This window comes from Python bivittatus, unplaced genomic scaffold (assembly GCF_059951505.1).
Source record: "Python bivittatus isolate LINGU-HERP-01145 unplaced genomic scaffold, Pbiv_v1 ctg000370_np1212, whole genome shotgun sequence".
NCBI classification, from domain to species: domain Eukaryota; kingdom Metazoa; phylum Chordata; class Lepidosauria; order Squamata; family Pythonidae; genus Python; species Python bivittatus.
Genome location: NW_028277062.1, coordinates 1,853,955 through 1,875,835, shown reverse-complemented (window position 1 = coordinate 1,875,835; position 21,881 = coordinate 1,853,955). Strand labels below are relative to the sequence as shown.

The window sequence follows — 21,881 nt, the reverse complement described above, 5'->3', positions numbered from 1 at the left end:
GAAAGGAGGCCGATCGCCCCCCATCCCCCCCACCCCCCCGCCGCTCTGCCTTGTTTTACAGGCAGGAAAGCAAGCCGGAACAACCGAAGCGCCTGCAGGAAGCGTTCAGGGTGGGAGCGAAGGAGGCGCTGCATGTCTGGAGCGCACGCCATTCAAACCGGGCGTGCTCACTGGGGCTGGCTGCAGATATCACAGGTTTGCCATCAGGGGTCAAAAAGCTCAGGATGATGGTTGCAACATGGAGACTGAAGCCCCTCCCCCAGTTGCACACTGCTGACCACCCTCTTGACTTTCGTGACCCCCTCCTCCCCGCAGATACCCTGAGTGCAATAAACGTCCACACTGCCAGAGGGCTGCAAAACGAAAGGGCTCATGATTGCAGCACAAGAAACCCGAGGGCAAAGTGACACATGGGTTTTGTATTATCAGATCTTGTCACCCTCAGAGGGACACGTCAGCATAAAATACAGACTGGAAGTTCAGCATTTCTTCTAAGGGGAAAGTCCTGCCCATTGCTTAAAACGGGATCCATTTCCTTAGGGAAAACCCCCAGCGCTTGGCATTTGCAGCTCCAAACGCGCCCTGGCATCCTGTCACCGAACGATTTACAGCAGACTTTCCCAAACAGCCGCCTCTGTGTTCATGGGGGAGGGAGCGGTCTGCAGCTTCTGCTCTCCGGGGATGATGGGATTTGAGGTCCAGCACATCTGACGTGCACCGAGTTGGGGAAGGCTCTTCGGCTGAGGCCTCCATCCTGCAGGCTGAAGAGTTGGACCGGTTCTTCGGGGGGCTCGCGGCTCCTCCGCCTCTTCTGTTGCACCGAGGGTTCCCGGAGGCACCCCTGGATCTCCGGTGCCCAAATGCCGTGGAACGGGGGAGCTGCTCCGGTCTCCCCATTTTAGAAGAAAACGGGCAGGGTTGAAAACTGAGGACTAGGAACACGCGTAGGCTGCCAGTACAGGGCCCTATATGGTCGTGCTGTTTTCAATGTTGGGTGGATAGAGGTAGGTGTAGGGCAGCGTTAGGGACTCGTTCCTCCTCTCGATCGCCTTTGAGATGCGCGCGAGCTGCTCCTGGAAAGCCCTTATGAGCTGCTGCGGGGCCTCCTCCACAAAGTGTTCCTCATCGTAGTAGCCCAGCGGTCTCTGCAGAAGGGGGAGAGAAAAGGGGGAATCGCTTCCTCTGAACATGAGGGCAAATGTTGGAGACGGTGAAACGCCCGCGAGCCTCTTCCTCCGCGTCCTCGACAGCGGGCAGTTCTCAGACCGCAGACGCCGTCTGAAGTGAACCCCGAAGGAGAAGCAGAAGGGCCGGTTTCCATCTGCGGGCGCTGGAGGAACAGCGGCCTTTCCCCCCCCCACATCTGGCCAGCAGCTACCATTCGTTTTGCCCGCAGGGTTGCAGGATCGAACGGCCACAATTCCCCCTCCCGGCTCCACAGATCTTCCCACCCAGGAGAGGCAGAGACTGGCAATGGGAAAACATGCCTAGCAAAGTGGTGGAGTGCCTAGAGTCAAACAAAGAGGGATTTGGGGGCAGAAGAGCCAGCAGGGGCCACAGAGCGGATGGGCAGAAGGTGGCTGGGGGTCAAGAGTTAAGATCTGGGGAGACGTGGGGATGCTGGGCAGGAGGGATCGGGGCTGACTCCAAGGTCCAGAAAGACCAACGTGCCCGCTTTGCTCATGCTGCGCGCCCCAATTCGGGGCAGAGGGCTGACTTTGTCCTCACCATGTCAAAGGCCTCATTGCGCAGGACCCAGAGGACGGAGAGGACCTGGCTGGTCACGTTCATTTCAGGGACGATGTCCAGGAACTCTTCAAGGGTGACGGCGGCTTTCTCCTGGGGTGGGGGCTTCCTCATGGAGGAGGGCAGGTTGGGCATGAAGGCCCCCATTTCGAACTGCGTCCCAGAGAGAAGACAAGACGGGGTGAGGCAGCGCCACTCCGTCCGTGGCTGACGGAAGACCAGGCGCCCTCCAGTAAATCTCAGGCCATCTGAGGCGCGAAGGCCTGTGATGCCTCCAATGGGCCACAGCGGGCCCCTGCCTGAGAAGTGAAGGGGGCCCCGAATCTGCGAAGGGGCCCCTTCCTGGCTGGGTTGGCGGCTGCTCTGGCGTTCCTAATTTTTGATCTGGATCTGTTTCGGCTTTTCTTTTGATACTGTTAGCCGCCCGGAGCCATTTATCGAGGTGAGCAGCGCATCCGTTGATTCAATCCATCAATCGGTCAAAAAGCAAGAGCGAGGAAGAGAGTGAGAGAGAGAGAGGCGGAGAAAAAGAAACAGAGAGAGAGAGACGGAGATAGAGGGAGATGGAGAGAAGGAAGGAAGGAAGGAAGGAAGGAAGGAAGGAAGGAAGGAAGGAAGGAAGGAAGGAAGGAAGGAAGGACGGACTGCAGGTGGGCAATGTCTGAAGCAGTGTGTAGACGGAGAGGAAGGTCTAGCAAACGGGGGTGGCATAAACTGCATTCAGCTCTTTCCTTCCCTCTTTCTTAAACTGTGATTTGAGTGTCCTGGGCTTTCTGTCCTGCTTCTGGGCCCTGCATCACGGAGCGAACCCCGAAAGAGGAATAGCCTGATGGGGGTGGATGGATGGATGGATGGATGGATGGATGGAAGCATGGAGAAAACCCAGGAGGGCTGGAGGCGGCTGAGAGCCGGCCAGACTCCCCCCTCCCAGCGAGGATCCAGAATAACCCTACATACCTGCCCGCCATTCACCGCTGCATGATAAGCCGAGCAGGTGAAGATCACCATGGTCAGGAACTTGACGAGTTCTGGGGCTGAACGGATGGAGGATGGGACTCCTGCAAGGAAAGGGGAGAAGAGGTTAACCTAGGAGTTCTGCAGGAGTGTCTTGTGGGGAGGGTGTCAAAAAAGTCAAGATGGCTGCGACACCCATGCAGTCGCAGCCCCGGGTGGACGTGTCTGAGATAAGGCTGGGGAACTTCTGCAGCGCATCAGCCTATCCGCCCTTTCCAGCGGCGTCTCCTTCCAGACGCCATCTCCATTTCCCCTGCCGTGGAGCTGTGACCATCCGGGACACTGCTGTGACAGCCCTGTGAGGTCGGCCAGCCCAGGGAACAAGCGCCCCAAGTCACTCTGCTTTGTTGTGATCGGCGGTGACAAGAGAGACTTAACGGAGGCTCAGAGAGATTTCGTCCACATTAGCGCTGTTCTTACTGGGTCTTTCCACGCGCTTGCTTCCCCTGCGCTTATCGCGGCCAGCCACGAGCCGTTCGGCGCGCAGAAGGATCCAGCGCCTTGTCGGAACGGGATGGCGACGAGGGAGAAGCAAACGCGCGAAATGCGGAGGATGCTGGTGTGTCGCGATGCGTGAAACGTCTCTGCGGACCAGGGAATGTGGCGTTTCGGGGGCCGAGAAAACGGCCGAAGGGCTTGGATGGGATTTCGAGAGGGAGCGAAGGGATTTCTCGCAGGGAAGCGGCAGCCGCAGGGACAGACCCCGCGGAGGAGCGTTCCTCGCCGCGTCCGGAGGCGCCGTACCTGACGCCGCCTTGCTCAGGAAGCCTTTGGCGAAGACCTCGCCCACCCAGGCCTGGAGCTCGCCGTCTCCCTGGACAGACGCCTCGCTCTTGTAGTAGAGGCCAACGATGCCGGAGACGAAGCTGCAGGGGGAGAGGGAAGGAGGTCTGTGCCAGCAGCGAGGGGCGAGGGGCGAGCCGCCGGCTCCTGTGCCGCGCCCGCCGCGGGCAAAGTTTGCGGCTTGGCACAGAGGTGGTGCGAGTTGGCGAGGCGCGGCTGTAGACGCCGCTGCGGCCGAGAACGTCGGGGTCGAAGTCCAGGGCTTTCTTGCCGACCCCCGCGCGGTCCCCCTGAATTGGGAGGACCGCGGCCAATCTGGAGCCCTTCCCGTGCCCCTGGCTCAGGCTGGCCCAGAGGACGGGCCCGGAAGCAGCCTCGGACGAGGCCGGCTTGGAGGAGGTTGGACCGCCCGCCCAGCCCTCCATCCGAGGTCCGTCACCTTCCGATAGCGTCCCAGATCTTCAGGCCGTCGTCCCTGTAGTAGTAATTGCGCAGGGAGCCCACGCCCCGGGCCTCGATGTCGTCCGGAAGGCAAAGCTGGGTGTAGGTCAGCTCCTCCAGGGCTTTCTGGAGAAGCACAGCTAATCCCTGGCGCCCAGTGGCAATGGCCTGCGGGAAGAGGAGAGCCACAGGTGTCCCGGGGGTCAGGATGGTGCCCACAACCGTGCCAGCCAAGCCCCGCCCCCTTTGACACCACAGAGCAAGTGAAAAAGGGGCGTGACTCGGGTTGCATGGTTGGGGCCACCGTGTTGACTTTTTTGACCCCCTCCCTGCTGACAACCTCGAAGAGAGCCATGTCAAAAGAGACGGGTGACATTCCCAGGCATACATTTTCAAATTTCCCCCCTTTCACTTTCCTTGTAGAGCATCCATACATGGTATTCCTTTCCCAATGTCATCAGCACAACAACCCTGTGAGGTAGGAAGTGGGGGTCTGGCCCTTAGAAGGTCTTAACCCAAATATGGTTCTTTCCAGCAACCTAATTCTTCCGCTTCGTTGCTTCTCACACACATACCCAGCTGTTGCATATATGTCTCTGCTTCACACTAGCCTTTCCAAGCCCTGATATCCTCGTTAACTGTTGGCTTAAGATCAGGAGGCCTGGGTTCGAGTGTATCCTTGGCTTGCTGGGGGATCGGGGGGGCATCGCTCTCTCTCTCTCTCTCTCTCTCTCTCTCTCTCCTCCATCTACTTTACAGGGTCGTTGTTGTGGAGATCAGTTGTGGGTGGGAGTGCCCCCACCGCCAGCAAGAAGGACGCGTGGCCTTTCTAGTGGGATATGATGGGCACATTAATTTAACCTGGTTAGGTGGGAGGAACTGTTGAGATTCCTTCACACACCATTCTTTTCAGCAGGAACCCTATATTGGGTCACCCCTGTAAAGCCCATCCTGCCCTGTCAACCTTCGCCCCCAAGATATCCCCTGGATGTCCATTTACCTTATCAAAAGTCCCTCCTTGGCTGATCAGGAAAGTCCGAGCCAAGACGTTGATATGGATGGAATAACGGAGGTGAGGTATCAGAAGCTGGAGCAGGAAGCAAGCATAGAACTGGGTTACTATAGCTAAGCGTATTGCAAAGCACAACCGGATTAACCCCCACCGGCTACAGCCCAGCCCCCGGGTTCCCCCCGGGAAGAAAGCCCCCCCGCCCTCCACCCCTCACCTTGTACAGCGGGTGGCACATCGGGAGCTGTCGGAGGGTGGCCACCGCGAAGACCTCGGCCATCAGGTGGCCGCGGAGGAGGTGGGCGATCCCCTCGTGGGTGTGGAACTCGGCGTTGCGCACCCAGGTCTTGGCCAGGGTCCAGATCCACTCTTCGTCGGTGGGCAGGAAAATGGGGCTTTGGGGCCCGGGGCGCTGGCTGAGCTGGGGGGAAACCGGCAGGGAAAGCTGCGTTGGGGAGCCCCGGGGGTTGAGGGAGGCGCCCTTGCAGGGAGACCTCCCCAACAAGCGGCTTGGAGAAGGCTTCTTCTCCCGAACGGCCGATTGGAGGGAAGAGCCTCTGAGCTTCCTTCCGAGGCTTCGTTTCCTCGACTGGCTTTCTCTAACCACGGTTTACCTACCTGGATAGCCAGAGGAAGGACGTCTCCACTGGGTGTCTGGTGGAGCAAGCAGAGGGGAGCCGCGATATACTGCTGCTTGTCGTTCAATGAAATACTGGGTACAGTCTCCAGGATCTTGTAGTCCACCAGGTATATGGTTCCTTTCTGCCAAAAAAGATATTTTTTTAAATTAAAAATTATTAGCAATGGGGCCAGCCTGTTCAAGAAGCCCGTGAGCTGGAGCTCCACTGGAGTGGTAACAACCCAGCTGGCACCTGTCTTGATTTCCCACAAAGATGAGCAAGAAATTGTTCGTTTGGGAGTGACGCATCTCAGGGGAAAAATGCGTTGGTGAAGGTTAAGTACAAAGAGGAGTAATTGTCACATCAGGCCAAAAAGTCAAGTTGTTGGCCGTGACGGGGCAATGGAAGCTTTGCACATATAAAAAAACAGGCAGGGCTTCCATCGCCCCACCACAGCCGCCATCTTGACTTTTATGACCATGCTGTGCATTAGGGAAATGCATGTTTAAAAAGCCTGCGTAGAAAAAAATTACTTAATGAAGAACAGCATGCGTGGTTCAGAAAGCGTATTAAGGCTTTGTCTTTTACTTGTATTTGTAAGCTGTTTTGTTAACCTCTGTTGTTTGGCTTGCTCAACAGCAGCTCAACGGCGGCGTTTCAAGGGGAATTTGTTGACAACGACGTGCCAACGCACACAGCCACCCTGGGTGGCGGGGTGGTCCCCACGCCTTAGAAGGGCAGGGGACCCGAGGTGGGGAAGGAATCACCTTCAGCTCTTCCGGCAGCGTCGTGGACTTCCCTAAAGTCCCAGCCACCATCTCCTGGGTCACGGGGAAATTTTCGGGGATCTTGGTGCATTTCTGGATCTTGATGGGGTTGATGCCATTCAGAAACTGGTACCCAAAGAAATCGTCGTCTTTCCAGTGCTTAAACACATACTCTGCAGCAAGGCACAAGCAAGGGAGGCCGGGATGCTGAACGCAGTAATAGAAAACGGCTGGAAAATCAGCAATTTATCCCAACCGGTGTGTTTTCCTCCAACGTCGCTCTTTCAGTGGAATTATTTAGAACGGAGTTTCTCAAACCTGGCAACTTTAAGATGTGTGGACTTCAGCTCCCAGAATCCCCCAGCCAGCATGCTGGCTGGGGAATTCTGGGAACTGAACTCCACACATTTTAAAATACTGAGGTTGAAAAACACTGGGGTAGACTAATGTAGGATTTAATATAATCTAAAATGCCTTTTAATAAGATTTGCTAGATGGAATCGGTGCTGCCAGACTCCTGATTTTTTGCCAGCATAGACTAACCCAGCTCTCCTCCTACGAGGCCCACTCCTAGGAATAAGGGACTTTTGGCCCATCCTGCCCTTTTTCCTTCTGGCAGAGACGATATATGTGTTGGCTGGTGTGGGTCTTCCGGGCTGTGTGGCCGTGTTCTGGAAGTTTTGTTTCCTAACGTTTCGCCAGCACCTGTAACCGGTATCTTCAGAGAGCAGGAGCACAGACAGGAGCAGTTCTCTCTGTGCCCAGGATGTTGTGACCCTGTTGTGGGTATTTATAGAGATCTGAGGGGGGGGGGAAGGGGGGATTGTTTTGGTGTCAGAATATGTGTGTATCTTCCTGGGGATTAGGCAGGGTTTTTTCTTCTATTGAATTGTTAACGAGGGGCTGCTGGGGGTGATTAGCAAGTTCATTGTGTGAACTGTTCACACTGGTGGTTGAGCTGAGTTCAGTGACCTTTTGCAGGCTGTATTTTTCAGGATTGGTAGCCAGGTTTTGTTGATATTTAGACTCTCCTCTTTTTTATTGAAGCTGTGCTGGTGTTTGTGAATCTCAATGGCTTCCTGGTATAGCCTGGTATAGTGGCTGTTGGTGTTGTCCAGTATCTCTGTGTTTTCAAATAGGATTTTGTGTCCAGTGTGCTTGAGAGCATGTTCAGCTACTGCAGATTTTTCTGGTTGCTGTAGTCTGCAGTGCCTTTCGTGTTCTTTTATCCTGGTATGGATGCTGTGTTTTGTGGTCCCGATGTATACTTGCCCGCAGCTGCATGGTATGCGGTATATTCCTGCGGCGGTGTTCACACAATGAACATGCTAATCACCCTCAGCAGCCACTCGTTAACAATTCAATAGAAGAAAAAACCCTGCCTAATCCCCAGGAAGATACACACATATTCTGACACCAAAACAAGCAGCCACTTGTTAACCCAAACCACACACCCCACACACACACCCCTTCAGGCACCCTCGCTGATCTCTATAAATACCCACAACAGGGTCACATCATCCTGGGTACAGAGAGAACTGCTCCTGTCTGTGCTCCTGCCCTCTGAAGATGCCGGTCACAGATGCTGGCGAAACGTTAGGAAACAAAACTTCCAGAACATGGCCACACAGCCCGGAAGACCCACACCAGCCATCGTATGCCGGCCGTGAAAGCCTTTGACGATATATGTGTTGCTTGAGCCAGGTTGGGTTACCAGGTCTGGGTGAATTCAGTTGTGGAAGGGGTGAACGTATTGTTGCCAAACGAAAACGACGCCCTCGCCCCTCACTGACCTGAGGTGGGAGTGTGGTAGAACCAGAAGATTTTGCGAATGTCCTCCAGCTTCTCCCAGGAGTACGGTTTGTGAAGGAACCCCTTCATTTTGGCCTCAAAGAGGCTGACGGAGAGACAGAGAGAAGGACGTGGATTATTTTTCTTGGAAAGAAGACTAAGAAGGAATGGAGTGAGCGAGCAGGATTCCTCGCTAGCTGATGCGGGGAACACTGTGTGTTGTGTTTTCTGGAGGCAGGGATGAATAGACAGATGAACGTGTAGGTTCAGGGAGGATTTGATGTTGTGTGTCTGTCTGTCTATCATCTATCCATCCATCCATCCATCCATCCATCCATCCATCCATCCATCCATCCATCCATCCATCTCTCTCTCTCATCTATCTATGATCGAGAGAGAGAGAGAGATGTTGACTTTGATGTTGCATGCAGAACCTGAATAATAATAATAATAATAATAATAATAATAATAATAATAATAATAATAATAATAATAATAATTGCATGCTGCCTGACTCCCAATGACTCTGGGCATCCTGTATGAATGTAGGGAACCTCCTCGTCCGTTCATTCTTTACGCCATGCCTTTCTTCCAGGGGCTTGAGCTCATATACATAGCCCTCCGTCTTCCCACTCTATTTTCACAACCACCCAGCAAGGGAGACTGGCCTGAGAGAGAAGGGAACTGGTCCAAAGTCACCCAGTTGGCGTTCAGGGGTGAAGGGGGACTTGACCGGGATCTCTCCCTTCCTAGCCCAGCACTGCAGCTCCGATGACGTCCGCTTGGCATCTAGACCTGGGGGGCTGAATCGGGGTCCTCCCCCATAAGCTGTGGGGTGAAGCTCCCAGGATCTTTCCCAACGTTGCTCTCAGACTGCAAATTTCAGCACCACAGGGAGTAGTGAAATATACCGTGTGCAATTGCAGTAAGGGCTTCCTCCAACTCCTGCGTGCTTGCTGAAATAAAAGCAGATCTCATTGCCCTCCTGCCCTCCCTGCTCCCCTCCCCCTTCGGAGCCCCCCCTTCTCCCTCCACCTGTCCAGAGACCCTCCTTGCTCTTTTGGCCTTGCCCTGCTGGGATCCTGGTTTCCCAGAGCAGCATCTGGCCGCATCTGCGGGCCACGACAGAGCAACGCAAGGTCAAGAGACCCCAAGCTGAGTTCGACTCCTGGCGACCGCATGGAGAAGAAACTCTGGTGTGCTTGCCTGTTGCCTTCTACGGGAGGTTCTCCCCCTCTCCCCAACAAGCCCTGGCATCTCCTAGTGGTCTCCCATCCAGTTCACAAGCACGCTCGACTCTGCTTTGCTTCCGAGCCCAAACGAGGCTGCCCAGAGGACTCACTAGTAAAACCCCGTCTCCAACACTTACGCTGTCGTCCCACGTCCGAAAAAGGCAGTTGACTTGGGGAAGGAGTATTGAATGTTGCACTCCATCGTGGCTGCAGCGTCAATGTCGGCACACCAAGGTATAGCTGGGAGGTATTCCTTCCACCTGTGCCGAGAAATTGTCCTCTTTTGTATTTTTGCTTTTATTTTTGCATTGTTTTTGAAAGCCTCTGAGAGTCTAATACAGTGCTTCTCAACCTTGGCAACTTGAAGATGTGTGGACTTCAACTCCCAGAATTCCCCAGCCAGCATGATCTGTCCAACCTCCCCCCATACTGTACAGGAATGTCCTGCTACAAATTTGGAAATGAACAATCTCCCCCCCTCCACCCAGCATCTACTTTCTTGAGAGTAAGTCCCCGTGAATGCCACTTTACTTCTGAGAGCTGGTAAAGTTGTGCTGGGCCGTGCAACGACTCTCGTTTGCAGGCTGTCTCCGGCACAGCTTTCAGCACCCGAACATATAACAAAAGAGACTTCTGGGTGGTTGCTGCTCTTCATGGTTGCTGCATTCGCGTGCAAAACACGTTGCTCCCGAGAGACCAGACCTGGAGACTTGGATGCTGGAGTGTAAAATGGCCGCCCTCAGAGTCCACCGGTTTTCTCCCTGACTCACCCGTATCTCCTGTGCCTCAGTTGCAGCTCTTCCTGGCGATGCGTTCGCTGGAGACTGTAGGTGTCATCCGAAGGGATGTGAGCTGTAGGTAAGAAAGGAAGAAAGTCAGGAGGAGGGACTGAAGGCTCTTCTACTCTCCTTGTCTCGGGCTTTTCGGCAGGGGCCCCAACGGATTCTTGTGCACTTCTCACAAGAAGGGGTTTTCTTCAGCGAGATTTGTGGAAAAGAAAGGGGGGGTTGATGAGAATTCCAGCAACTGAACTTTGGAACCCACACGTCGCCCCTCATGAGGAGGGAGACTCTCTGATTTTCTTCCTGACGACCCCCCTATGATTCTGGAAGGAGGCCGGTCTTTTCACCGATAACGGAGAGGCCCGCAAAGGCCGTATCTGTGGGGGCTTCCTCACTCTGGAAACCGCTTCTGAGAAGCCTCTCCGGTGGCTTTCATCAGAACGACAAAAGCAGCGTTGCGGTATCACGCCAGAGGCTCTGTCCCTGTTGCCTGCACACAACACAGTGATGCACAAACAAGAGCGGGGGGGGTGGAGTTTGCATCGACGCACCTCTTGTCATCCCCCTCCCGACTCCTTGTGGACGCCACTGCCAATTTTTACACCTTGTGTCCTTCTTGCCAGTTGTCTGAATAAGCCCCCAAACCAGCAGGCCGCTAGCTGACCTGGATGACCGTCCCCATCGCCCGTGCTGCATTAATCCCGATACAGCCAAGAAGCATCTGGTCGAGGTGGGGACGTTTTTCGTGCCCACCATGCTGGAATCCAGGGAATTTGGGAGAATCAAAAGATCTGGAGCAGGGTTTCTCAACCTTGGGAACGTTAAGCTGTGTGGACCACAACTCCCAGAATTCCCATGCTGGCTGGGGAGTTCTGGGACCTGAGGTCCGCACAGCTTAACGTTCCCAAGTTTGAGAAACCCTGGTCTGGAGGGAGACGCTTCTTCAGACAGCGACTTAGCTAATAAGTGGGAGCAACGGGCTCCAAACGTAGATGGCTTTAGGTGGAATCAGACAAGACTCACAGACCCCAAGAGTATCGCTGGTGCTGTCATAGCTTTATACAACAGCCTCCTAAGAGGCAACATGCGTCACTGACCCGTTGTTGGGGAACCTAAACGAGAGGTGCTATTATTCCTGTGTCCTGTCTGTGGGCTTCCCATGGACATCTAGCTGACCAGCATGGGGCCAGAACGGGGGGCCAGATAGGGAACAAACCTCTGTGATGTTCTGAAGACCTTGGAGGAAGGTCACAGTGAAAAGAGAGCGTGTACTGTGCTATTTGGGGTGTGGGAGTGCAGAAGACCGCTAGTTTTGACTCAGAGGTCTGACTTAGGTCTCCTGTTCCCAGCTAGCTTAGAAGCACGCTGTCGGGACACTCACCTGTTCCTTCTCTGAAACTGACAGTACAGTAACCCTCGATCCACTGGTAACAGGGGAAGGTATAGACCTCCCCCTGTGGGCACGTCACCTGGACGGCATTGCAGTACCAGCTGCTCTGGGGAAAGCATGAGTAGGGCTCCTTATGCAGGCGAACCAGCAAGATGGGTCCCAGCTCACCATCACATGGAACGTCCACCTCTTCCACCTGTTGGAGAAGTGAAGAGGAAGATGATAGTCCAAAGAGGAGGAGAAATGTGGTCATGTTACATATGATCCACGGTGTTCATGTCAGACATTCAGTCAACACTCTAGTACGGTGTTTCTCAACCTTGGCAACTTTAAGACTTGTGGACTTCAACTCCCAGAATTCCCCAGCCAGCTCTAGCTATACGTCCACATGTCTTAAAGTTGCCAAGGTTGAGAAACACTGCTCTAGCAGATTAAGATTCAGTTCCAGCCTCAAGACATATTGCAACGTATCTTTCTATATGAGCAAGAGCATCATCTTGGGAAGGTTGGGTTTGGGTCTGGCTGGGAAATTCTGGAAACTGAAGTCTACGTATGCCATGCAGCTCAGCCTCACACTGCTCTCCAAGGCAAAGGGACTCCAGTTGGGCTCTGTTGGAGTCATTGTGGGAGGAACCCCAACGTCAAGTCTCCAAGATTTGGGTTTTCTTCAACTGGAGGGCAGGTTCACAGAGGGTGTTAAGTCATAAGCTGGGGCACACAGGTTTTACTGGTTTATTTATTTATTTATTAATGTATCAGCCCATCTCAAGCTTGTGGCTGTGGGTGGTTCAAATGCAAACATAAAAACAAGAATGAACAACACAACATTACAACAAAGCTGAGATTCTCAAGACAATAAGGCAATCTAGCCATGCATGTTGGGCTCCGCTAACAAAGTGGCAAAGCCAGGTCTTCAAGGCTTTCTGGGAGGCTAATAGGCCCGGGACCCTCTGGATCTCAGACAGGAGGCTGTTCCATAAAACAGGTGCCCAACAGAGAAAGCACGCTACCTGCGTGCAGGTGGGTGGCACTGTTTCGTGGTGGCTGGGGAATTCTGGGAGTTGAAGTCCACACATCTTCAAGCAGCCAGGGCTGAGAAACGCTGGTCTAGATAATCTGCGTCCTCCAGGGGCCCTTGAAGCCATAAGCCTACCCGCTTCTCCACAAGCTTCTCCAGAAAGGGAAGACTGGAAGCTGGACTAGAATCGTCTGTTGGCAGCAGCAATGGGTTCTTAAGGGGAGGAGGTGGAAACGTCCCCTCCCTCAGAGAAGCATTCACCCCCGCGTGGATCCAACACAGCTGGCCTCTCGAGAGGCCTTGACCAACCAGGTGGGACACGGACCTAGAATGCAGGAGGCCGGACACACAGCCCCGAGGACCTGTCTGCTTCCTCAAGACTAACAGGCTTAAATTCCCCAAGCAAGACCGTGCCTCGGCCCCCTCCGCAGGAGCTACACGGTCCCTACAAATCCGAACCGTTTTCTCTGACCGACGTCTTGAAAACTTGTCACACCACCCGCAAGGGCTCCCAGATCCTACCCAACCCAGGAGGGGCTGAGCTGGCTCTTTGCCGCTCTCACTGTCACAGGCAGTGCTTCAAGAGGGCCGTGCCCACGCTTGGCCAGAGGTGCACTGTCTCTTCCTCCGGGCATCCCTTCTGTGGTTTCCTCTTCCAGAGCGCGCCAGCTGCCAGGGGGCCTTCCGGGATCCCTGCGTGCAGAGTCCGCACAGGCACAGCTGGGTCCAAGGCCACTCTTGCCTCTTCCTTCCAAGCAGCCGCCAAGATCTTGGTCAAGCCGTGCCACAGAGCACCTGGCGTGGACGGTCAGATTGGCCTTCTCCCCGGGATATGGAGCTGGCACGGGGAGCTGGCACGCTAACAAAGCAATCCGTTCGTGACCGGGGGCCGATGGAGACACCCCCAACTCCAGATCACATCGTCCTGTCCCAAGATAAAAACCAGGTCTAACGTGCACCCCCTCAAGCGAGTCAGGCCTGGACTAATGGCTGCCCCGTTGGGCTTGAGGGTCATGCTGGACCCAGCCAGAGCCACCTAAAGCAGAAGGTCCTGCTTCAAGGCTTCTCTGGAAGACCTGCACCTCAGCCCTCCTAAGCCAGAGGGGTTGGACTACATCTCCCATCACCCCCAACCAGCCCTGGCAGGAGGAGATTCCACTTGAGATTCTCTCCAGAGGTGGGAGCCGTGCTCAGAAGTCCATTTTCTGCTCATTTATAGCCCCAGTTTCACCACTCATCTTTCCAGTTCACACACACACACACACACACACACACACACACACACTCACACTCACAGACACTTTTCAAAGCCCCTGTATGCAGGAAAGTGGGGGTCCCTTTCTCTTTCGAGATCAGACATGCTGGTATTTGCTGCAAAGGCACCGCGTTTGTGTGGGGGGTGTTGATGGGATCGCCTTTGGTCTTCACTCCGCATGAATCACACTTTTGGTCATCTTGTGCTATCTGCCCCTGGGAAAATACATCAGTATAATCCCTTAATTAGTTCAAAGCCTGGCGATTGACAGGCCTGTGGAAGCTTTTCCACTGTGAATTGCCAAAATTACAAATACTGCTTATTGGGGGGAATTTTAATTTGTTAAAGGAAAGTCCCCTGCCAGCCGTGAAACCAATCCAATTTATAGCTGAGGTCAGCTGGGTTATGTTCTCAGAACGCATCCCTTAATAGTGCGTTAGACGCATTTCTGGAGGAGGAGGAGGAGGAGGAGGAGGAGGAGGAGGAGGAAGAGGAGATGGGATGGAGAAGAAGGAGAAGGAGGAGGAGAAAGGAAGGGGAGGGGAGGGAAGGGCAGCAGCGGCAGATATTCAAATGCCTTGTCACTGGTACACAGTACAGGCGGGGCACCGATTGACACAATCCCCACTGGAGGAGCGCATCTCCAAAGAGAACAGGGGAGCGTGGATGGGCCATCACAGATTCAGGACCACAGCAGGCTTCTTCAGAGCCCCTGCCTCCCTTCCCTTGAAAAGCAAGGCCTTTCAGTCGGGAGGAACCCTAGCGGCGTGGCGGGTCCACCCCAGCTTTGCAGACCAAGAGCCCTGGTGGGTGAAGAGCAACATCTTGTAGGGTTAGCATCAGGCAGCCCCTGGAAAGCCTCTCCCAGCATCAAGAAAAGATGGAGGGAGGAAAGGCCAGATCTTCTGCGCCCGCACTCCCTACATTCCTGTGAGTCAGCCCAGATGCCCATTGCCTGTCATCCAATAATTGAAGGGTGAGAACAAGGGGTACTTCTGGGGAAGAAATGGTGAACTGAAGACAGCTCCACTAAAAGTGGAGCCAATTACCATGGTGGAATGAAGACCAGCAAGGAGACCAGCTCTCTGTAATTCTTCTCTGGACAAGAAGAGGACTTGAGATCACCCACAAGTGCTCCAAACAGTTGCTCCTTGCAAGGAGACCGCAAGACAGCAGTCTCTGGTGGGTTTACAGCTCTAGGAGATGAGGAAATAGCCATACTTCTGCTCAAACCGTGGTTGGTGCCTTCAAAAGTACACTGGGCTCAAATACTTCCTTTTTTAAATCGCTTTCAGAAATTGCTGTTAACTGAAAATTGCTTTTCAGCTATTAGGAACCTTTGGATTGACAAGTTTTACAGCACTGTGTGAGTTTCCTTCAATCCTGAACAAAAGAAGTTTTGAATACAAGCTGAATGACTTAAAAAAATGCTTTTGGAATAAAAAACAAAGGGGTGATTAGAACTTTGATTTTGGAAAGTTACAAATGGACTAAGGGTCCAGATGAATTTGAAATAAGATTTTGGAATTAATCATAAGAAACTTTCCTGTGGGAAAATGCTTTAGTTTTGAATTCTCTTAAAAACAAAAACATGATATGATGAGACTTTCAAGGTTGGACACTAGAGGGAACCAGAAAGATTACAATTAAAGGAGAATTCTTAAATTCGACTTAGTAATACAGAATGGAATAAAATATTTTATTGTTGGACATACTGAAGGATATTTTTGAACAATGGACCCAGAAGTAAATTTTAAGAGTGTCTGCCTCTATACACAGACTGTGTTCAAAAGATGTTATGAAAGAGGAACAAGTTTTACCAGACAAGATTGAGACTGATCTGAAAGTGATCTTAAAAATGACAGGTTATAAGAATGATGTGGGAAAAGTTGCTACACTGGATATAAAAAAAAAAAACCCCAAAAACTGGTTGATGTCTTAGTAATTGAAAGGGATATACAAATAACAAACCAAGAGAGTGACCTAGATAATTTTCTTATATTGGATTTACAAAAGAGGCTTGTTAAAGCTTTGAAGAATTTTGTGAGAAGGGACAAAGAAAAAAATGAAATCGAGTTCTAGGACTTTATTTGAAGGGACTAGAGATCAACATAGTTAAAAGTAAAAAAAATATAAAGTTGGTTTATTTGATCAAGGTTAAAATAGATATGTTATATCTCTGGTAACCTTTAATGGACTTTTGCTGACACCAGGACTGAAATGACAATGTTTTAAAGGTTTTCTTTATAGATAAGAGGTGAGCTATGGGAAGAAGAGATCATTTGTTGTATTTTAAGAGAAGGTGATAAGTTACTAAAATTGTTTATCCTTGTTGTGATGAAGGGGAAGTCATTTCTTTGTATATTGCTTTTCTTTTTCTTTACTATATTCTTATTTTTCCTTTCTTTTCTAGTTTTCTTTCTACTTTCTTTTCTTTCCTGCACTTTCTATTTCTATATGCTGGCTGGGGAATTCTGGGAGTTGAAGTCCACATATCTTAAAGTTGCCCAGGTTGAGAAGCACTGCTTAACACGCTCCTGATTCCTGGAAAACAAGGAACGAAGCAAGAGGCAATATTCCATTGGATCGTCTGCCTCCTCCAAACCCTCTCAGAGCCTTCAATGGGCCCTGTGTCACTTAATGGGCAAAGCGACACAGCCAAGCTGTGGCTATAAAGACTACCAGCAAGGGCAGAAAAAAAATCAGGTCTTCACCTTGAGCTGAAAAACAGTAAAATGAAAACCATCCCAAAATTGGCTGCTGTGAAAGAGAAGGCCACCTCCCGCATCCCCACGTAATGTGTGGCCCCTGCAGATCATAATGTTTGGGGAGGGACCTGCTGGGAGAGGTGCCCCATCAAATATCAGGGCCTAAACCATTTAGAGCCTTAAACATCAGGACTAAGGCCTTGACGATTGACCAGGAGCCTGTAGGAAGCTGATGCACTTCCTTGAAGACCAGGCTGTGTGGTCTCAAAGACCGGGTTCCATGGGCCGAGCCACACATACACTGTCACATTCTGCCCCGATTCCACATCATCTTCCAGAATAGTCCCACAAAAAGCACATCTGAGTAAAATAAGTATGATTTGCTCAGAGTTCAGGAGAGGTGGCAGATGGGCCAGATGCATCTGGCCAAATGTTCTTTGGGCCAGCAAGGGACAGAAGAAACCAAAACTCTGTCCAGAATGAGTTATTTTGCAGGCCTATCAGTCAAGAGTTCACCACACCTCCATTTTATCAGGGTTCAATATCAGTTTATATTTTTTTATGTAACGTCACTGTGGGGGGTAGCAACAGAAAGCAAGGCTATTGTCCAGTTGCAAAACCTAGATCCATGTATGTCCTGCCACATAAATTGGGCTAGGGATAGCTTGAGAGAGCTCCATGATTGTCATAATAATCATGAAGTCTCAAGTCAATCCCACAAAGGTTGAAGTCTAGTAAGTCCACCATCCTTGGTTCCTCCAATTCCACCGCTAAGACCACCTCAGCCAGCTTGGCAAAGATGACGGTGGCACGTGGTAAGCAATAGACCTGCAACATCCTGGTCTTGTCTCTCTGGACCGAAACCAGGCACACATCTATTCCAGGAGCTAAGATATCATTCTCCCAACTCCCTTCTCTTGGACCTAAACCCAAGTCTTACCGATCCTTGACAACAGCTCGTTCCAGCCTGGTTCAGAAAGCACTTGGGGCTTTCTCCATTGGGGCCCACCAAGGTGATGGAGATCAAATCAAAAGTCCCAGTTAAAAGACCTTGCCCCGTAGTCACTTGAGCCTTGTAGATCACTGGTTTGCTTGGCTGGCTCTGGACTCTTCCATGTTGTTCCATCCTGCTCATGGGATCAAGACAAGCGGACACCTGAGAGAAGAAGTGGAGAACGTGGCTCTCGAGTGTGATGCAGTGAAGAAAAGAACTGCTTTTGGAACTGGCTCTTCTCCCCTTATGAGTTACACCCAGATGCCTCCAGGCAAACTGAGAGTAACGGCCCCTCCTCCTGCTCCTCCTGCTCTTCTTCCTCCTCTCTCTTTTTCTGCCACAACCCCTGGCCTAGTGCATAACAGATCCATCCTCCCATCACGAGAGGAAAACTCTGTAACATGGTAGATGAGGGCCAAGGTTGACCATGCCGGTCTCCATGCTGGGAGGGGACATCACGGCGTGAGCAGGGAGATGCTGATGAGGAGGGGTGTATCCAATAAATCCCAAGGGGCCGAAGAAAAATAAATAGATGGATAGGTGAGGAGGTGAATACTCATCCCTAAAAATCTGAGAGGGGATGGTCATTTGGGGAAGTGGAAAGGATTATGAAGCAAATCAGCTTTGTCTTCTTGACCTGTTGCGGTTGCTTCTTCTCCAGCCCTGAAGCTTTCACGCCTGTTTTCTGTTACTTTATTGCTTTCCAGTTACACAGAATCGCCAACCTTCATCAACCAGGACCAAAACAAAACCTCTTCCTTGTGTTTCTGCTTCGTTTCATTCCACTATCGATGTCTCTTCCTGGGTGAACTCAAGCCGCTCCGAGTCCTGGCCTGGGGCTCGTGCTGCAGGGGATCGATCGATACTCATTGTGCATTTCTAATTGATTCCCTCGGTTGGTACAAATGTCCGTCGGGGTAGAAATGCCAACTAAGGGGGCTCTTCAGAAGGTTGCCCATCTCCTTTCCTCCCAGTTTAAGGAGGCAGCAAGCGTGCTTCTTCTAGCGCTCGCCCACCTGCCAAGGATCACGTTTCTTCTTCTTCAGTGTGGTGCCCTGTAGAGGTGTTGGACCACAATGCCCATTATTCTGGCATCATCAGCTTCACTGTAATTATTGGTCCTTTCAATTTCCAGATGACAAACATGTCAAATAAAAATGTCCATTGCAAAAAAAACCTGCCAGGCAGGTTTTCTTAATCTTTCTGTATCAAAATTACCTTTGCCTACGCCAATAAAAGCTTAGCTGAAACTAAAAACATCAGCTATCTGGGTCACTCGATTCTTCTGATTTCCACCTTTGGAGGGATCTTGGCCACCAGGGAAAATCATGGTGGTCCGAATGTCAGTCACAACTAGTAAAAGTTGTCCAATCAAGACAAACACATTTAGGTCTTTTCCAATAATTGTTTTCTTTGGCCCAGTCTACAAGGGCCATTTTACTTCCTCATAAACAGATGTGGACATTTCACAATGACATGAAGCTAAATCAGAGTGAGGTAGGAAGCCTGTTCAGAGTGAGGTGGGAAGCATTGCCCTCAGTCTGAACAGGCTTTCTAATAACAGCCCATCCGATCTGGTCATAAGTTGACCTCACAAAGCCCTCTTCCAGATCTCTCTCTCAGGTTGATTTGATCAGCCTTCCCCAGTCGAACACAGGCTACACGCATTGCGACCACAACTCCCAGTTCCCACCCGGCATGACCAAAGTCTGCCTGGGCATTTCAGGAGGGTCACAACCCATTGGAAAGTTTTGACTTTAAAGACAGAGCACAAGAGCTCCAAAGAAACTGAGGTGACATGGAAGCTCTAGGTAGCAATTTCTGAACCAGCTTCATGGAGATGAACAGGAGTTGTGCAAGTGACCTTCTTTGGCTCAGCCCCAAACACTGACCTAAATTGCCTTTTTGAGAGGAGTCCATCTGGTCATGGTAAATAATAAATAATCTTCCATAATTGTCTGTAGATGCCAAGTTCAGCCTGTTCTGCAATGGACGGTATCCTGTAATTTGTTCTAATTTGCTCAATTAAGTCATATCAAGGAGAGAAAGAACTTTATTGTCATGCAAGACCCATGAGTCCCACATTTGTCCGCCAAGCCTGGAAATGTTGACACGAAAGCCTCAAGCGGGATGTTGTCTTCACTCCAAGGAAAGAGCTGTTTCTCCCTTCGGCTGTTCTGCCCCCCCCTTTGAATTCCCCCTTGGCCACCGCGGTAGCTCCTCCCATCAGGCCACCGTTGTCCATCTGGCCAGGGCACCAGGCGGCCACCTTCCCCCGGACTGTCTGACTGAAGCTACAAGTGAGGGGGGAAAGGGGGGGGGAAGAAAGGCATTTTGGCTCGTCAGGAGGACAAGGAAGGACGAGGGAGGGGTGGGCTGCTGCTCCGAGAAGAGGGGAGAACAGGAGCAGGTGAGGAGGAGAGAGCAGAGCTTTCAGGCCCAACTTGGCTTTGCTCTGCTCTCCAAAGGGGAACTCGGCCTGAGCAGAGCATTGACCCAAGGAGGGAAGGGCAACCCAAGGCGAGGAAGGAGAGGATGGGGACCATTGGCTAGCATGAATGAGTTTTACGCCTCCAGGACCAGGCCGCTCACCTCCAAGAGTCTTGAAGGCGCTTGTGATGAAGGGTGAAGTCATTTCTTTATATAGCTCTTTTTCTTTACTGTATCCTTATTTTTTCTTTTCTATTTTTCTTTCTATTTTTTTCTTTTCTGCACCTTCTATTTTTTTCTTTTTTTTCTTCTCTTTTAGTTTGTATTGGTTTTTATCTTTGCAATTGTAATTTTTAATAAAATTACTATAAAAAAAAGAGTCTTGACGGCGCATGGGGATCCCATTCCAGAGCCCCTCACTGTGTTTTGGGGAAAATCATGGAGGTTGGCACAGCGTCAGAGGATTGGATTGGGCAAATGTTATTCCCATTTTCAACACGGGGGAAAAAGAGGAAACTATACACTGGCCCGCCTGATGATACCAGGCAAAACTCAAACAGATTATTAAGATGTCAGATTATGAGCATTTAGAAAACAATGCAGGGAGCCAGCATGTGTTTATCAAGGATAAGTCCTGCCAAACCCATCTGACAGCATTTTTTGATATAATGACCAATTTAGTTGACCATGGGGATGTGGTAGACATAGTATATCTTGTCTTCAGAAAAGAATTGACAAAGCCTCCCATGAGATACTAGTACGGAGCATGGGAAAATGTGACCAGGACTATGATATCATTAGATTGATTCAGAGGTGGTTAAACTATTGTACCAAGCATACATCAAGAGCTGCACTTTAAGGTGGAAGCTAGTGTTAGGCTGATTATTGCAGGGCTCTGTTTTAAATGACTTGTGTTGTAAAAGATGACTATCAGATATTATCCAAACCCTGAAATGAACAAACAGAACAACACTGCAGAGGAGGCGAAGATATATTCATTCCTGCTTCCAGTGCAAAGGGCTTGAACTGCAGGAAGCCATCCCACACTCGGTGTCATTGAGGCGACGTGGGTTGCATAATTGTTCACCGTTAGAGACGCTTGATGGGCTGCACCCAGTTGTGACACTTGCTGGATTACTGCAAATCTGAGTTTGGATTGAAAAAGGAATGTAGGAACCTTATATTGTGCCCCAGTGTTTTTGCAGGTTTTTCTCTACGGCAGTGTTTGTCAGACTTGGCAACTTTAAGACCGGTGGACTTCAACTCCCAGAATTCTCCAGCCAGCCATGCTGGCTGGGGAATTCTGGGAGTTGAAGTCCACCGGTCTTAAAGTTCCAAGTTTGACAAACATTGATCTAGGGGTAGTTGGTGACTGGTATTTTCTATATGACATCAGAACCTTACCACCAAGTCAAACCAAACTGCGTTGTGTGGAAATTGAGCCTCCCAGAATTTTATCACTGCAGCATCAATGCTACTAAAACAGATCCCAAACCCATGAGTAGGGATGTCCATGAGAGAGGCGTGCTGTCAAAAAAGTCAAGATGGCAATGGATGTACAAAAAGGGACAGGGTTTTGATCACGGGGTTGGGGGGCATCTCGACTTTTTGACACCCCTCCGTAGTCACTGCTACACATAGCCTCGTTCTTAATGGATTATTTGGGCCTCTTTTTAAATGGGGTTCCATAATTGGTTTCCCCCTTTTCTCATTTCCAGAAGAAGAAAGAATCCAATTTGAACTAGGGATTTCATGGTCCTCAAGAAGAAAATTGGTTTAAAAGGGGTGTGGGGGGAAGGTTATCTGATTTTTGGGTTTTTTTTTAAACTTTTGGGGCTTAATGGAGAACTGAGGGGTTGGTTTTAGGTTGGAAGTAGCATTTCTATACCAATAAATATAGA

General features: G+C 51.0%; 1 protein-coding gene across 1 annotated transcript; it reads right to left on the bottom strand.

Annotated features, from left to right (window-relative positions):
- Positions 1 to 409: 409 nt before the first annotated feature.
- On the bottom strand, positions 410 to 21,194 carry LOC103065462 (hydroperoxide isomerase ALOXE3-like). Its single transcript, XM_088142290.1, has 14 exons — positions 17,497 to 21,194; positions 11,567 to 11,771; positions 10,174 to 10,255; positions 9,541 to 9,663; positions 8,174 to 8,277; positions 6,381 to 6,553; positions 5,612 to 5,755; positions 5,211 to 5,414; positions 4,985 to 5,071; positions 3,983 to 4,152; positions 3,505 to 3,626; positions 2,704 to 2,804; positions 1,729 to 1,899; positions 410 to 1,145 (listed from the first exon to the last, which is right to left on the bottom strand). The coding sequence occupies exons 1-14, from the start codon at positions 17,689 to 17,691 to the stop codon at positions 966 to 968; spliced, it is 2,061 nt and encodes a 686-aa protein (XP_087998416.1). The 5' UTR covers positions 17,692 to 21,194; the 3' UTR covers positions 410 to 965.
- Between the last annotated feature and the right edge of the window lie 687 nt (positions 21,195 to 21,881).

Bases quoted from the DNA above. Each gene is read 5' to 3' on its own strand.
- LOC103065462 (XM_088142290.1), bottom strand. From the start codon at position 17,691: ATGAGCAGGATGGAACAACATGGAAGAGTCCAGAGCCAGCCAAGCAAA. The intron at 10,256-11,566 runs GTGAGTGTCCCG...TCTTACCTACAG, and splicing joins CAGTTTCAGAGAAGGAACAG to CTCACATCCCTTCGGATGAC. The intron at 4,153-4,984 runs GTAAATGGACAT...CTCTTCCCGCAG, and splicing joins AAGGAGGGACTTTTGATAAG to GCCATTGCCACTGGGCGCCA.